This window comes from Nelusetta ayraudi, unplaced genomic scaffold, assembly GCF_046127955.1.
Source record: "Nelusetta ayraudi isolate G7.1 ecotype Tasmania unplaced genomic scaffold, CSIRO-AGI_Nayr_v1 ptg000007l, whole genome shotgun sequence".
Taxonomy (NCBI): Eukaryota; Metazoa; Chordata; class Actinopteri; order Tetraodontiformes; family Monacanthidae; genus Nelusetta; species Nelusetta ayraudi.
Window position 1 is genome coordinate 1,970,850 of NW_027466057.1, and position 14,132 is coordinate 1,984,981.

The 14,132-nt window shown below is 48.3% G+C and overlaps 2 protein-coding genes across 3 annotated transcripts; one reads left to right on the forward strand and one right to left on the reverse strand.

The window, feature by feature from the left end:
- Positions 1-272: 272 nt before the first annotated feature.
- Positions 273-9,430, reverse strand: LOC142883123 (RNA polymerase II elongation factor ELL-like). 2 transcript variants are annotated; one of them, XM_076017765.1, is made up of 12 exons: positions 9,156-9,430; positions 7,014-7,058; positions 6,769-6,890; positions 5,797-5,957; positions 4,265-4,566; positions 3,983-4,107; positions 2,858-3,332; positions 1,986-2,076; positions 1,761-1,830; positions 1,509-1,680; positions 1,284-1,328; positions 273-1,158 (listed from the first exon to the last, which is right to left on the reverse strand). In XM_076017765.1, exons 1-12 carry the CDS (start codon positions 9,285-9,287, stop codon positions 919-921), a joined length of 1,980 nt encoding a protein of 659 aa, XP_075873880.1. In that variant the 5' UTR covers positions 9,288-9,430; the 3' UTR covers positions 273-918. The 2 variants fall into 2 exon arrangements, with proteins under 2 accessions (XP_075873880.1, XP_075873879.1); XM_076017764.1 differs by having other exon boundaries at positions 1,986-2,088.
- Positions 9,431-10,523: 1,093 nt separating this feature from the next.
- Positions 10,524-13,873, forward strand: LOC142883125 (ankyrin repeat domain-containing protein 34B). Its single transcript, XM_076017769.1, has 5 exons — positions 10,524-10,935; positions 11,088-11,421; positions 11,731-11,913; positions 12,091-12,298; positions 13,007-13,873. Exons 2-5 carry the CDS (start codon positions 11,209-11,211, stop codon positions 13,465-13,467), a joined length of 1,065 nt encoding a protein of 354 aa, XP_075873884.1. The 5' UTR covers positions 10,524-10,935; positions 11,088-11,208; the 3' UTR covers positions 13,468-13,873.
- Positions 13,874-14,132: the final 259 nt, after the last annotated feature.

The window sequence follows — 14,132 nt, forward strand, 5'->3', positions numbered from 1 at the left end:
CGCAGACATGCTTATTTCATATCCTACGCCAAAGAAGTGAATATAGACCTTTTGTTTTGTTTTTGTTTGTTTTTTTTTATAATTTTGTATTTTGTAACTTTTCTCGAAAATTAGATGATTGTCTTATAATAATCTAACATGAAACAAGTTGAACCTCCATGAGAACAAAGTGTTTATGACCTAAACAGAGTAATCATTCTTTATCACTTCTTTTTCTTGCATTTTTGGAGAGTGTACGCAAGAGGTTCACACACCAAATAAATCCACTGCACTTGGAAAAAAAAAAGATTTTTATTTAAATCTAACAAAACTTAAGATGTATTCATGCATCTGTACACAGCAAGCAACAAAAGTTTATTTTCTGCACAGGCTCAGCCTACAGTAACAAACCATCTGCACTCTGTAGAATGATAATACCGTCAAGGTTCGACACTTTTACTCCAGCTCATGCTGTAGATTCCCTGAATGCAACTTTGTGACGGCATAATTTCAGCACAACAGTCTTCTTGGTCCCAGGAGAGTCACACAAAGGAGGAAACACTGGTGGAAAATGAAGAGTTTATCTCACCGTCAGACGCTGGAAACACTGTCAGGAAACGATGGCGACAGAGAGCTTTGTCTGGGTGCGCACGTCTGCCGCAGGGACATTTGCCGTTTGCCAAATGTACAGCGCGCGGTGAATTCATGCATCCAGTTTTAATGACAAACATTTAATGTAAACACCCACTTTTGTTTAAAAAAAAAAAATGGAGAAAAGAAATGCTATAACATGTCACGGAAATGAGAATGTACAAATGTTTTCAGGTTTAGCACCTCAGGGCTTCGTCTCCTGTCCTTTGTCAAACCATATTTTTTTTTTTATGTTTTTAAGAAAATATCCCATATAGGTTTGTACGAAAATCTCTCACGTTTAATCTCTCATGGCTGCTTCTTCCCAGAAGGTCTGGCACTTGTATAGATTTCCAGGTCGGCAGCGCTAACGTCCATTTTTGCCGCGAGTGAACGTTGGTCTCTTGAGCGAAAAAGTTCAGTTGGCGCCCCCGAATCCCCGGCGCGGAGCTGCTGCTGGTCGTACTCCGATATGAGCTTCTTGATGTGTGCGAGCTTGTTGTGGAGATACTCACAGCGACTCTTCTCCTGGTTGTAGTTGGGATTGGACTGAACAGAGACCACGGGGGGGGGGGGGGGGGGGGACGACGACAAGCAAAAAAGACTTTAGCGTGCGGCGATCAAAAAACAGGAGAGTTTTCACATCATACGTTGTGATGATGAGGCTTTTTTACCTTTTTAATCTTGCGATACTCTTGTACAATTTGATTGTGAACCGTCTGAAAAAACAGAAAAAAAAAAAAAACAGAACAGAATCAGAAAAAAGTCAAACAGAACGGAAAGGACACGACGGCCTCAGCGGCAGCAACACAGGAGAGTAAACAATAAAACTCTTCATCGACACGTTCATTCACGCTCTTCACAGCGACTCGTCGGCCTCCATCCGTCGATGTTCTCACCTTGTACTTGTGAGATCCGTGGTGCAGCTGCTTGATCTGCGTGTCCAGCTCCATGAACTGCCGCGTCACGCCGTCGATGCGAGCGTGCAGGTCCCTGTACTCGCTGTACTCCCTGTTGAAGTCCTGCTTGTAGCTCTGCCTCCGCTCGGGGCTGCATATCCGCGCGTACGTCCTGAACGGGGAGCACAAACCAACGATTGGCACGGCGACTCGCCGCAACTGCAAAACACACACCGACTGCGACGTACTCACAGCAGATAGTCCGCCGCCGCGTCACCGCCCCCTTCAGGCACCTCGGTGGCAAACAGCGCTTCACTTGGTTCTGAAAAAATACACAAAAACAAATACTTCAAAAAAAACAAACAAAAAAAAAACCACTTACATTTTATATCTTTTATTTATTTATTCAATTTAGATTTGCAAGATGGAATTGAGTCTTGAGATCTCAGTTTCACAGAAGCAAAGCCACAAGCTCACCTGTTTTGCTGTTTGCATCCTCTGAACTCTGATCTTTCCTCTGCTCCTTGTGGTCTCTCCACCTGTCCTTGTCCTTGTCCTTGTCCTTGTCCTTGTCCTTGTCCTGGACGGATAAAACACAACAGGATTTGTGAAACCGTGGTATTGAAAAAAATCTATATATAGGGCTGTCAAACAATTTTTTTTAATCACGATTAAGATCTGAATTTCAATAGTGAACCACAATTATTGGCATTTTAATTTGCATGTCTGTAGGTGCTGTGGCCGCAATCGCAGGGGCATAAACAAGGCTGCGTCTGTGTCAAAATAAACACAGCTAAGCAGAGTAGCCGTCGCATAAATGGTTCCTGTCTGTGCATTAAATGTGATGTCTGTGACTTTTGTTATCTCTGAGATGACATTGTACACGTGCATCCTGTCTGTGTTTGTCCTGCGTCAATGGCAATATGGTATCCCTGCGATGACACATTGCATGTCCTTGTTGTTTTGTGATAAATATGACTGAATGTTTAATTTTATCCTTATTTATTGGGGACTACGGATGTAATTTAGCGGCAAGCTAACTCCGCTATATTTACAATGTATGGAGTACTCTGTATTGTGAACTTTTCCATGAAGGTACACTGTCCCGTCTAAATAAAGAATAAACCGAAACTGAAACTGAACATTAGCAGTGTGGAAACATAACGCTACAGCTTGAGGACCTGACTACGGGAGGCTGGAAGGGACAAAAGGCTTGCAATTAAAATGCGATTTAAAAAAAAAAGCACATTATGCCTCGTCTATTATCTAGTTGTGATTACCACACTGATCACTACACCACCTAAAATAAATACATTGAAAAAAAGCCAAAAGAAACGTCTGAGTCTCACCTGGTCTTTGTGTTTGTGTTTGCTCTTCTTCCTCTTGACGGTGCGCCTGTTGGCCCCGGGAGGAGTCTGCAGTGACGGTCGCTCGCAGTTGGCCTGCGGTTGCTCCGCCGAAGCCTCGGGTTCCTCTGGATCGCCGGGAGCCGGTTCCAGCCTTTTGGCCGCCTCGGCGTCCCGCTGGCACACGGCAGACAGGGAGTCGAAAAGCCTCTGCGGGTCCAGGGAGTTCCTCTGGCCGTCGTCTCCCGTCGTGTCTCTGTGGCTCCCCTGCTTGGACGGTTTGACTCTGGGCGGCTCGGCCGGCGCTTTGTTTGAGAAATGGGATATCCGGGGCTTCTTGCTGGCCAGGGGGTCGGTGTAGTCCTCCTGCAGGGAGGGCTTGGGACGGTGTGCAGGGGACGAGTTGGGAGTGTCTCGTAGCGGACTGACCTGGGCCTCTGGGACGGTCAGCAGGTTCTGCTGGGGCTGAAACAGCCGCCTGCAACAATGAGGAGACGACAAGATTTGAAAAAAAAAAAAAAAAAGACAATTCTGATGATTCTAAAATAAAAAAGTGCAACACAGAGCCCAGGGTCTGTCGGGTTCCGAACTGAAAATCAGTCCAGCCACAACACCACTGTGGTGTAATCTATTGAGTTAAGTTAATAGACAAAATGATCAAAGAAGAAAACTCAAGAAATTCACAAAGAAATTGTACAGTTTGTGAGTTTCTTTTCTGCTGCTGCTACTTCACGTTCCTACAGGGGGAGCAGCAGGTTTCTCAGGGAGCACAAAAGAGAGATGACGACTAAACGTCCGCACTGGAAAAACACAAACAAAACAAAACCTTACTTTAGAATAAATTCTGGATCTTATTTGCTGACCAGGCTCTCCTGCTGCATTAGTGTCTGTGTTGGTGGCCTGATAAATGTGACATTTGTGGGTTTCACGCAGTTGGGAAATGAAATGTGTCATGGACACATCACATCCTATTGTGACATCACTTATTTCCAGAACTGCGTGTTTTAAGACACACTTTCTGAAAAGTTGCGCAAACGAAAGAAAGGGTAGGGGAAAAAATGACATTCATCACTCTCTGAGTAAAATGAGATTTATTCAAAAACGTGTGGAGTTCCTTTGCTGCGCTACCTGACAAGGATCCGTTTGAGGAGCTGCTGGTCTCCTGACGTGTAGCCGGGCCAGTCTTTCTTCAGCTCCTTATACAGGCCGTCCTTCAGGACAAACGTGTTGTCTCGGCTGTTCACCTGGCCGACCTGCACACAGACACAGACACAGACGCACCTCTGATGAGTAAGCTAGCGAGCTGAGAAATGAAAAGTACCGCATTCCATCCTGCAAAAACCTGTCGTGGCATCTGTCCAGGAGCCCCCAGCCGGTGTTGCGCTGAGAAATGGGCGGTTAGTTAATCACCTCCAGCAGCACCGAGTCCAAGGTGTCCTTGTCTGCCGCCACCAGGCCGTCCCTCTGCAGCCGCAGGATGAGCTCGGGCCTCCTGTAGGGCCGCAGGGCCAGCAGGTGGCAGACCCTCTCGCTCAGCGGCCGCTCCAGCACCTCGGCCGAGTTCTTCCGGCCCGAGGCGAAGGCGCCGCGCTTGGGCTTGGACAGACCCGTCGGCCTCTTCACGTTGCTGAGGAGGGGCCGCGACGGGGGGGGGCGGGGCTTGGTCAGACCCGCCAGCGCCGGCGCCGGCGGTCGGACGGTCACCTTCTTGCCTGCGAAGGGGAAAGATCCTGGAGGTGAAGATGCAGCTCTGCTAAATGAGCGTGCAAATAAATAAACAGTCTGCAGCGGGACAGTCTGAAGGTGCCGTGTAGGCCGGTGGTAAATTGAATTGAAATGTGAGTCCTGCAAAATAAAAGCCCGGCATTTTCACTAATAAATATATATATTTTAAAATCACTTCAAAAAAAAATGGAAAACTGCCCATGAAGCCATGACCCAATTAAAACAGCTGTGCGACCCAAAAGTGGGTCATGACCCACCCGCTGAGAAACGCCGGTGTCGTCTGACATCGCAGATCTTTCATTTCGGATGGCAGAGAAGCAGCTGCAAGCTATTACTAATTAGCACTCTAGAAAACAGCATTTTAGCCCTTTGTTTACAACCCCCCCCCCCCCCCCCAAAAAAAACCTAGAACTCTGCTGGAACTCTTGTTTATTCTCTCCACATTCGGAAGGTGACATGAACACAGAGGGTGCAAGCTGGTTCCAGGGGGGCAGACCCAACACCGAGCTGGTAGTCGGTGAGGAATCCACACTTTGTGACATCACAAAGGGCAGGTGACCGGAAAAGTGTGGCTCGGCGCACATTTCCCGAAAAGAGGAGCGAGGAAAAGAAGCAAAGGTGCCTTGAAGAGGAGAAGAGCGGAGAGAGAGAGCGAGCGAGCGGGAACCTCCCAGCACTGCTTGCAGCTCCAGAGGGCAGACAGCCGCAGGAAGAGGATCCTGCACTGGTTTCACCGCTTCAGAAACAACCACAGCACGCACACACACACACACACACACACACACACACAAGCAGAAACGAGAGAGTGGAAAGCGTTGCCGTTTAATTTAGGAAACTACAACACAGATGCAATAAAGAGGAAGCCGCTTTGTAATTCTCTCTCTAGCAGCTTCCTCTGAACTGAGAAAGCATTGGAACTGTCGCAGCCTGCCAGCGCCTGTGTGTGTGTTGCGTTAACTATATCTTCATGACGGATGCTAAAGGATGTGTGGGGGAGGAAGTGGTTCTGCGGTCAGAAGTCAGAAACACACACGCACACACAAGTAAAAGCTAAATCATCAGCATGTTGACTAAGCGAAAGCACACAGTGGAGGACACGACCGGGCGGTCACATGGTGCATGGCCGGCTGTGTGTTTTTCCAGCTGGACTGGAGCCACGCGGCTGCCCGCACTCATCCTGGGGTCATCCCTCTCTCTCTCTCTCTCTCTCTCTCTACCTTGGTAGCGCCCTCCGTGCTTGATGACAATGGCCCCCCGGCTGCGAGTCTCCTCCTCGGCCTGGGCCATGCTCTGGCGAGCTTTGTCGTATGAGTCATCCGTGGCGTTGACCGTCATCTTCTTCTGAATCATGCCGAGGCAGGACAGCTCCTCCGCAGCTCTGGAGAGGAGGAGGAGGAGGAGGAGGGAGAGGAAGAAGAGTGAAAATGACAATCGGTCACTTGACACTGCCTTCACATTCATGTTCAGCTTAAACTGGTTTAAAAAAAAAGGAAAGAAAAAAAAGGTCTGCGTGCTGAACTCGGGTGACCGAGGCGCCACGCCCGCCTGTCATCTGACGCTTCATTATCCCCCTCAGGTGACTGAAAGGCCTTGGAAAAGCATTCCAAGATCTCTGGGGTTTTTTTTTCCTGTCACATCTCTGCTGGATCTCAGCGACCCAGAATTCGGCCCCTGTGACATTTACAAGAAGCACTGAGGACTCTTCAGCGACGCAGCTCATGAAACGAGACGGAGCGAAAGACGCCATCTGGCCAGGACTGTGTCACTCTAATCCAGGCAGGGGGGGGGGGGGGTTTGAACCCGGCCTGCCTAAGTTAAAGAAATGATATTAATACTAAATAAGTAATAAAATAGCTGTATTTTATCAACGTTTTCAGTGTCATTTCAATAAAGAGCTGAATACCGTGGAGCTTCAAAGACACATACATTGTTGTAACTTTGCTTTTTTTTCCATTTCCAATTATCATTAATGCAAGTTTTCTACCACATCCCATGATACATTTTTTTTCTCCTATGAGGTGGCTCCCCAAAACTACTCCATCCACCTGCTGCAGCAGATTTCCAGCCCCTCAGTCAAATTATAGAGCCCACTGCGGCCCGCCCCTGCTCTAATCCAATCACCTTCCAGCAATCCTCCAACTTGCTACCGCATTGGCTGACAAAGTCTGTTTGAGGCTCGTTTTGGTTACCTGGTGCTGAGCTGCTGGACGCAGTCGAAGCTGCCGTGCGGATTGTCTCGCGCCACGTTGGTCACGCTGAAGGTGAAAATCCTCAGCTCCTGCTGCTTCTCCGAGCAGGGGACGGTGATTCTCTGCAGCGACGACAACGACAACAACAACAACACGGTCCCGATCAGGAGGTGTTTTGGCCGCGGCGCGCGGAAAGAATGCGGCGGTGGTTGATACTGCAGAGAGTGTCGGCCGGGTTCTCTTACCCCCTGGTTGCCATTGAAACAGATGGTGGGGTGCGAAGATTGGCCCTGGTGAGGGGAGATAAAAAAGGAGACCATGTTGTTGATTTTGTGTAAAAGGCGCACAGACACGCACACACGTGCAGCGCTGTCTTGATATGCTTTTGTTTTAGATTTTTTTTTTTTTGTGCATGATTTGTGAGAAGCACACTCAGAGATGAACAATGCCGGCGTACTTTTACAGATACTTCTGATCAAACTGCTCACATTACTTCCTGCTTTGACATAATTCCTGGCTGCAGGTCCCGCCTCCTTCTTCCCAAAGGGCACTGATTGGTCCCGTCATATTTTGACTGGCTAAGATTGATTAAGATTGAGGTTTTGTTAACCCACGAGTAGGAAAACTTTTATGCATCTTTTCAGCCTCTGCGTTTTTGTTTGTTTTTTTTTACAAAATATGAATCCCAGTTATGCGCCGACGGCCCGTCAAAATAATCTCGCCTGCATTCAACTGCAAGCGCAGGCTGATACTTTGGCACTTTGCACTGGGTTTGTCATGTCTGTCACTGCACTAAAAATATACTTCGGAAATAAACTAAACTGACAGGCCAGTAGAAAAAAAATTTGGTATGCCCACTGAGAACACAAAATCTTCAACCTGGAAGGAGTTTTTAGTTTTGAGCGACCTAAAAAGTTTGTCAACACGTTGCCTAAAGGCCAAAAATGCATTGACAAAATCTATGAATAATTAAGAAAAAGAAGCAACAAACACGTGGACGAGGGTGGGTGAAAGCTCTCGAAGTTCTTGAAGCTCTGCAATTAAACAGCTTATCAAGACGATTTAATTCCTGGTCGTTCTAATGAAGCCGCTAGCTATCGCTGTACTTCCTGCTAGCCGTCACCCACTCCATCCCTGCACTTTCACGCACAACCAGCCCTTTGAAATAAATTTGATCTGACTTCAAGGGGTGCCACAGCTAAGGTCATCACGACCTGCTGCTGCTGCTGCGATACAGCAGCCTGTCACGCCACAGTCAGTGAGAAATAACAGCCTGCCATGTCAGGCAGGCGGCAGGCAAATTAGCCCCGTAAGGAAAGTCCAGAGATGACGACTCGGGGTGACGCGCTCTTTGTGGGTTTTTCTCTCTTTTCTATTTTTTTTTGGCAGCCCAGATGGAAAGAACGCCATCACTGGAATCTAATTGACCTTTTCTGCTGGGAGCGGGGAGCTATGAGTCCACCTGTTGATGGGAGCAGAGAGGGACAGGATTGCAAGTGTGTGCATGCGTGTGCGTGTGTGTCAGCGTGTGCGTTTTATCTCTGATCAGGCCAACTCGTGTTTATGAATAAGAGGCCGACCTGTGCATGTCGGGACTCAGCACAACATGCAATTTCCCTCTCCTCCCAGTGTTGCAACCTCAAGCGTAGTTTTACGCCTCTCATCTGTGTGTGTGTGTGTGTGTGTGTGTGTGTGTGTGTGTGTGTGTGTGTGTGTGTGTGTGTGTGTGTGTGTGTGAAAGAGAGAGAGAAAGAGGAGTTTCCCTCGTTGGGTTACAAGGAGGAATGACTGGTTTGAGGAAGTGCGCAAGGCGGCTGCTCAGACTTCCTGCTGAGTGATTCATTTGTGATCAACTACTGTGTCAAAGGTTTGGATGACTGATCTAAAAATAAATAAGAAAAAACATAAATCTGAAAGGACCACAAGCTGCGAGGGAGCTTCGTCTTCATTCCAGCTGCCTGCTCCGCTCTCCTTCTCCCATCCACTCCAAACACTTAACATTCACCATATTTGCCAGCAGCTTGCAACAAGCATCGCCATCGCCATCATCATCATCACACAGAAAGAGAGAGAGAGAGGGAGAGAAAGGGGAGGAGGAAGAGGAGCAGGAAGAGGAGCAGGAGGGGGTCTCTATTATGCAACATGTATTCCAGTATCAGGGCTTCAACTAACCCACCCCCACCTCACAACAAGCCCGCGGAGTGACACACACCGCCTCGAGTTAAACCGGGAAAACCCAACCCGCCAACCCGCCTCGTTATTGCGCCACTTTGCTTCAGGAGTCGCTCCTTGTAAGCAGCAGCAGCAGCAGCAGCAGTGGAGGCAAATCCCGGGTGTGCGCGCGTGAGTGGTTTTGCGCGGTTTTTAGGGAGCGGTGGCCGCCTTACCTTGCCTTGCTGAAAGGAACTGATGGCCCTCGCCGCGCTGTCTGTCAGTTTGACATGGAGCACCGACACGCCGCGGCTACTCGGGCTGCCGCCGGACAGCCCGTAGCACTGGCCCTCCTTCAGTGTCGACATAGCGCCCGCAGAGGCCTCCCTCCGGGCCCGACACGGAGCGAACAAGTCCCGCGGCGAGACAGAAACATTGGCCGGAGTCCGACTACCGGCGGCGGAGGAGGACGAGGAGGAGGAGGAGGAGGAGGGGACCGCGGCGGAAGCAGGCGCGGAGGGGGAGACGCTGTGTTTCCGTGTGGCCGCTGCTGCTGCTGCCGCTGTTACTCCGCCGCCGCCGCCGCTGCTGCGCGCTCTTCTGGAGTAGATCGCATTACGTCATGACGACAGGGCGAGGGAGAGCGCTGATTGGCGAGCACGCGTAAATACAGCTCGACGTAGTGGCTTACGCAATTTTTTTTATTTTTATTATTTTTTTCTTTCTTTCTGTCTTTCTTTTTCAACGCTCGTATCTCCGCTCGTCCGGGACTTTGTTTTCTTCCTGGAAATTCCGTTTTTCAGTTTTGTTTTTGTAATTTTGTTTTCCAAAATGGGATAATCCTTTGAGGAGGTTGATTGTTCAACTTTTCTGCTGAAATGGTAAAACAAACCACTCAGATGGGTCACCTGAGGACACGGTTAATGTTATATTTTAAGCAATAATTCCAGAAGTCCATCACATGACCACCACAAATGAAATGTACGTGATCTTCCAATAAATTGAAGGTTCAAACGCAAAAAAAAACAAATGATTCATTCATTCATTCATCTTCTATACCCGCTTATTCCTATTCAGGGTCAGGGGGGGAGGGGGGCGGGTCTGCTGGAGCTTAACCCAGCTGTCTTAGGGCGAAGGCAGGGTGACACCCTGGACAAGTCGCCAGTTCATCGCAGGGCCAAAAACAAATCAATAAATGAAAAATAAATCAGCTTCAACCACAATAACAACAGTAATAATACAATATTTAACTGAGTTTTGATCATTCAACTATATTCATTGTACCTGTTAAAATGCCAACTAAACATTCTGACTCGAGGATTTTCATCTTCATCAAGCACAAAGACAAAATGTGTGACCGTGTTTGGCATTTTGTTCCAGTTTTTCCCAGAGTTAAACAAAGTCGGCTTTAGCTCTTGTGCTCTGAGAAAGTCACTGCCTGCTTGTGATTGTGAATTATTTAAAGGCCCAATTAATTGCCCCATTAATTGTTCAGACAAATTCAGACAAAAAAGGTGAGTTTCTAGTTGTGTAAAGGCACTACAAAAAATAAAGAACCAGTTTAATTAGCCAATAATAAGCCTTTTGTAATAGGGACAGCCAACACTTTTCTGCACGAGCCCAAAATATTGATCTGTTCCGGATTTTGTGTGTGCGCGCGCGTGTGCGTGCATGTTGGTGTGTCAACCTCTGCGTTTGAACACAGTTGGTGGTCACAAGGCAGATGAGGACTGTTCAAAGCCGACTCATATCAAAGGACCTTTGGCTCTTTGTAGCACTGCGTCTGCAGCAGTTGACATTTTCAGCTCAAACCCCGCTTTTTAACTTCTGATGCAGACCAGTGGACGGAGGAGTCACGGAGAGAGGACAGCGCATGCCCTCTGGCTTCATACTCTGCACTTTGCAGCGCGAGGGTGAAACAGATTGGTTTGGACTCTGTAAGGGCGAACTCTTAGTCTGAGCTGGCCCGAGACATGTGTGGAAAGATGCAAAGGACGGCTGAAAGCAAGCACCGAGGTAAGTCTCGTGTTCATTTTGTTACCTGTACATGTGTATTCATGCATGAATCACTTTAAACATATGTTTTTTTCTCAGGCTGAACCGCTAAACATCAAAAACAACAAATGACTTATTTATTTGCACACCATTATTTCTATTCTATGGGTCAGATTGACAAGGAACTGCACATTATCACTGAACTATGATTGGGGCTGAGCTGCCAAGACCTCCACATGCCACCAGTGTTTGCATGCGGTAGACACAGACGCACCCTCCTGCAGCCATCAGGCCATGGGGGACCCACTCTCAGACTGCAGCCCCCTCATCGGCGCAGCTTCCTCGGGAAAGCTGCGTCTGGTGCGCCTGCTGGTGGAAGGAGGCGCTCAGGTCAACCGCCGCGGCCCCGCAGGAGAGACGCCTCTGCTGGCTGCCTGCAAGGCCTTGAGAGGGGAACCGGCCGGCCGCGGGACCCTGAGACTCCTCACATTCTTGCTTCACAACAAGGTCGGGCTGCTGTGGGTAATGTGGAAGTAATTTGCCAGCAAATCAGTGACCCAAGTTAGAAAGTATGTTGTTTTAGATGTGTTTCCGAAGTGTAATGAATGGAACAGGAGATGGAAACAGGACTATAAAAAAAAAAGTTTCTCACGTGGCCCTGCTCTGCCTCTGTTTTGTGAACATTTCAGGTCAGGGGAAACAATTTATAAGCATGACGTCTGGATAACATGGAAAGTGACTGATTGAACCATCCATGCAACCTCACTGTCATCTAAATCAGCTGGTAATGGGAGGGAAACTTCTTCCTTTGTCCAGGCAGATCCAAACGCTCAGGACCGGGCTGGTCGCACTGCCCTGATGTACGCCTGCATGGAGCGAGCTGGCCCCCAGGTGGCGTCCATGCTGCTAGCTGCAGGAGCCGACCCCACCATGGAGGACCAGTCTGGAGCCTCAGCGCTGGTCTACGCCATCGATGCACAGGACCAGCCCACCCTGAAGGTCAGCAAGGACAGTGCACATAATAGTGCGAGGCTGCCTGTGACGTTAAAAACGTTTATTTTCTGTTGACACTGATGTTAATACTAATCCTGTTCCTGCTAAGTTTGTTCTGTCATAAAATAAAACCCCAAAATGGTTAAAGGTCCCATCATCAGTTCTTTGCACTGTGTGCTGCAGGTGTTGCTGGATGCCTGCAAGGCCAAAGGCCGTGAAATCATCATCATCGCCACAGAGACGGGCGCCGCCAGAGGCCCGTTGACCCGACGCTACCTGCCCTCCCCCAACACCTCGCCAGTGTCCTGCATGTCCCCCTCAGACATCGTCCTCAAGACGGGCTCCCCGAACTCCCCGGAGGGAGGAAACATCTTCAACTTCCGAGGCCCCGGTGAGCGGCCGCTGCCTCTTTCAAACCAAACAGAACAACTGTGTGAAAAAAAATCCTGAAACCATTTGTTTTTACAGGGTAACATCATTGAATGAAGTGATCGGTCACTCTGGGTTTGTGGAATATTTCCCACATTGTTTGTGTTGCTTTAGCTTCGACAATTGCGCTGAATTGGGGGCCGGGGGGGGGGGGGGGGGTGATCACAGTACAAAGGCAAGTCCAGACAAAGGAAGCAGATTCCTGCTGTTGGTAATCAGATGACTTGTTTGTTTTATTTTCTTTTTGGAAAAGATTTCCAACATTTCTTTCACCACACAGGGACTAAAAGTCAGACAGTGATGAGAAGTGTCTCCATATCAGTAGTTCTCAAACTTTTTGATCTGTGTCACCCCCAAATTACATTCACAATTCTCTCCTTTTTTTGTATATCCCCTCCTACTAGACAGGAATTGTGCCTGTGAGATACCCAGAAGAATGAGGAGTCAGATTTAAAAAAAAATCATTTAAACTCTACTGGCTGAAAATTTGAACAACAACTTGATTTGGCTGACAAATCTGGCTGAAAAATGTACAAATACAAATGATTGGTATCTTACAATAACAAACTGAACTTACTTCTCACATCACTAGGTGGCGCTGAGAGCTCATCGGCTGGGGCCGTGGGACAGTTCAGCAAAGGTGAAGTCGGGTCCATGTTTCTTTCTCCAGCAGGCCAAAGAGGAAGCGGCAGCGGCCACAGCAGCAGCAGCAGCAGCAGCAGCAGCAGCAGCGGCGGGTCGACTCCACTCCCCCTTCATGGCCGCCCACCACGCAGGCAGAGGGTGTTGTCTGAGCCGTGGCCCGCCGTCCCCAACCGGGCCTGTCTGAACCGACAGACTGAGGGGTGGGGAGGGGAGGATGACCAGGGAGGAGGGGATGCAAGAAGACCCTCCAGGTTGGGGGAGGAGACGGGGAGCTTCCAGGGGGTGTCCCTGCCCCGGATCTCTCAGTCGCTCGGCTCCCTCACAGACCCGGGTCACGTGACCTCCGGGAGTTTGGCCCGCCGGAAGGGTTTAACACCTGGGGGTCTGACACTCCCGCCGAGGGGTGAGTCTCCTCCCCCCTCCCACCTCCGCAGGAACACCCTCCCCTCCCTCCAGGTCACCCCTCCACCCAGTGGCGTAGTCTAGATTATTCTAGTGGGTATATTGAGATTTTTTTCCCCCCCTCCCAGCCTCGTACACATCTGTCCGGCAGCAGCTGCTTCAAAACAACACAAAACGAGAACAACCACACTCAGTAATGCACCAAGTATACAAGTGAGATCAAGAAAGACTGATTATGTATTGCCTAAATGTAAACGTATTGTAAGCAACGCAAGATAAAGTCTTTTACAGCTGGACTGTAATTAACTGGCAGAAGAGCAGTTACAAGACAGTTTTTTAAAATAAAATAAAAATGAATAAAGAAAAACATCTTCATGGCAAAAGGAGTGAAGTCATTTTATTTGTTTTTAATATGTATCTACAACAAGGGGGACACAGGCAAAAACGACTGACAACTTGATGAAAATTAAAACAAAACAAAACAAAAAAATTACATTTATTATCAATGCAGTTTTCCCACCTTTAATTTCCCAATAAGCAACTTTTTTTTCCTAAAGAAATTTTACAATATAAAGAAACATACGAAGAAGGAACCTCTTTTTTTTTCTTTTTTCTTTTTTGTTTAACTACACGAGACATTTAGGATCTGAAACTACCTAAACATGAGATACAAAGCAACTCCCCAAGGTCAGACTGCCTCATATTCAATACTGCTTTGTCATCAAGAGGAAAAACAATGAGGAACTCAA

Excerpts from the sequence above, each read along its gene's own strand:
- LOC142883123 (XM_076017764.1), bottom strand. The coding sequence starts at position 9,287 with ATGTCGACACTGAAGGAGGGCCAGTGCTACGGGCTGTCCGGCGGCAGC. Across the intron at positions 5,958-6,768 it reads GTCCAGCAGCTCAGCACCAG|AGCTGCGGAGGAGCTGTCCT; the intron begins GTAACCAAAACG and ends CCTCCTCTCCAG. Across the intron at positions 1,159-1,283 it reads AGTATCGCAAGATTAAAAAG|TCCAATCCCAACTACAACCA; the intron begins GTAAAAAAGCCT and ends GTCTCTGTTCAG.
- LOC142883125 (XM_076017769.1), top strand. The coding sequence starts at position 11,209 with ATGGGGGACCCACTCTCAGACTGCAGCCCCCTCATCGGCGCAGCTTCC. Across the intron at positions 11,914-12,090 it reads AGGACCAGCCCACCCTGAAG|GTGTTGCTGGATGCCTGCAA; the intron begins GTCAGCAAGGAC and ends TGTGTGCTGCAG. Across the intron at positions 12,299-13,006 it reads CTTCAACTTCCGAGGCCCCG|CAGGCCAAAGAGGAAGCGGC; the intron begins GTGAGCGGCCGC and ends TTCTTTCTCCAG.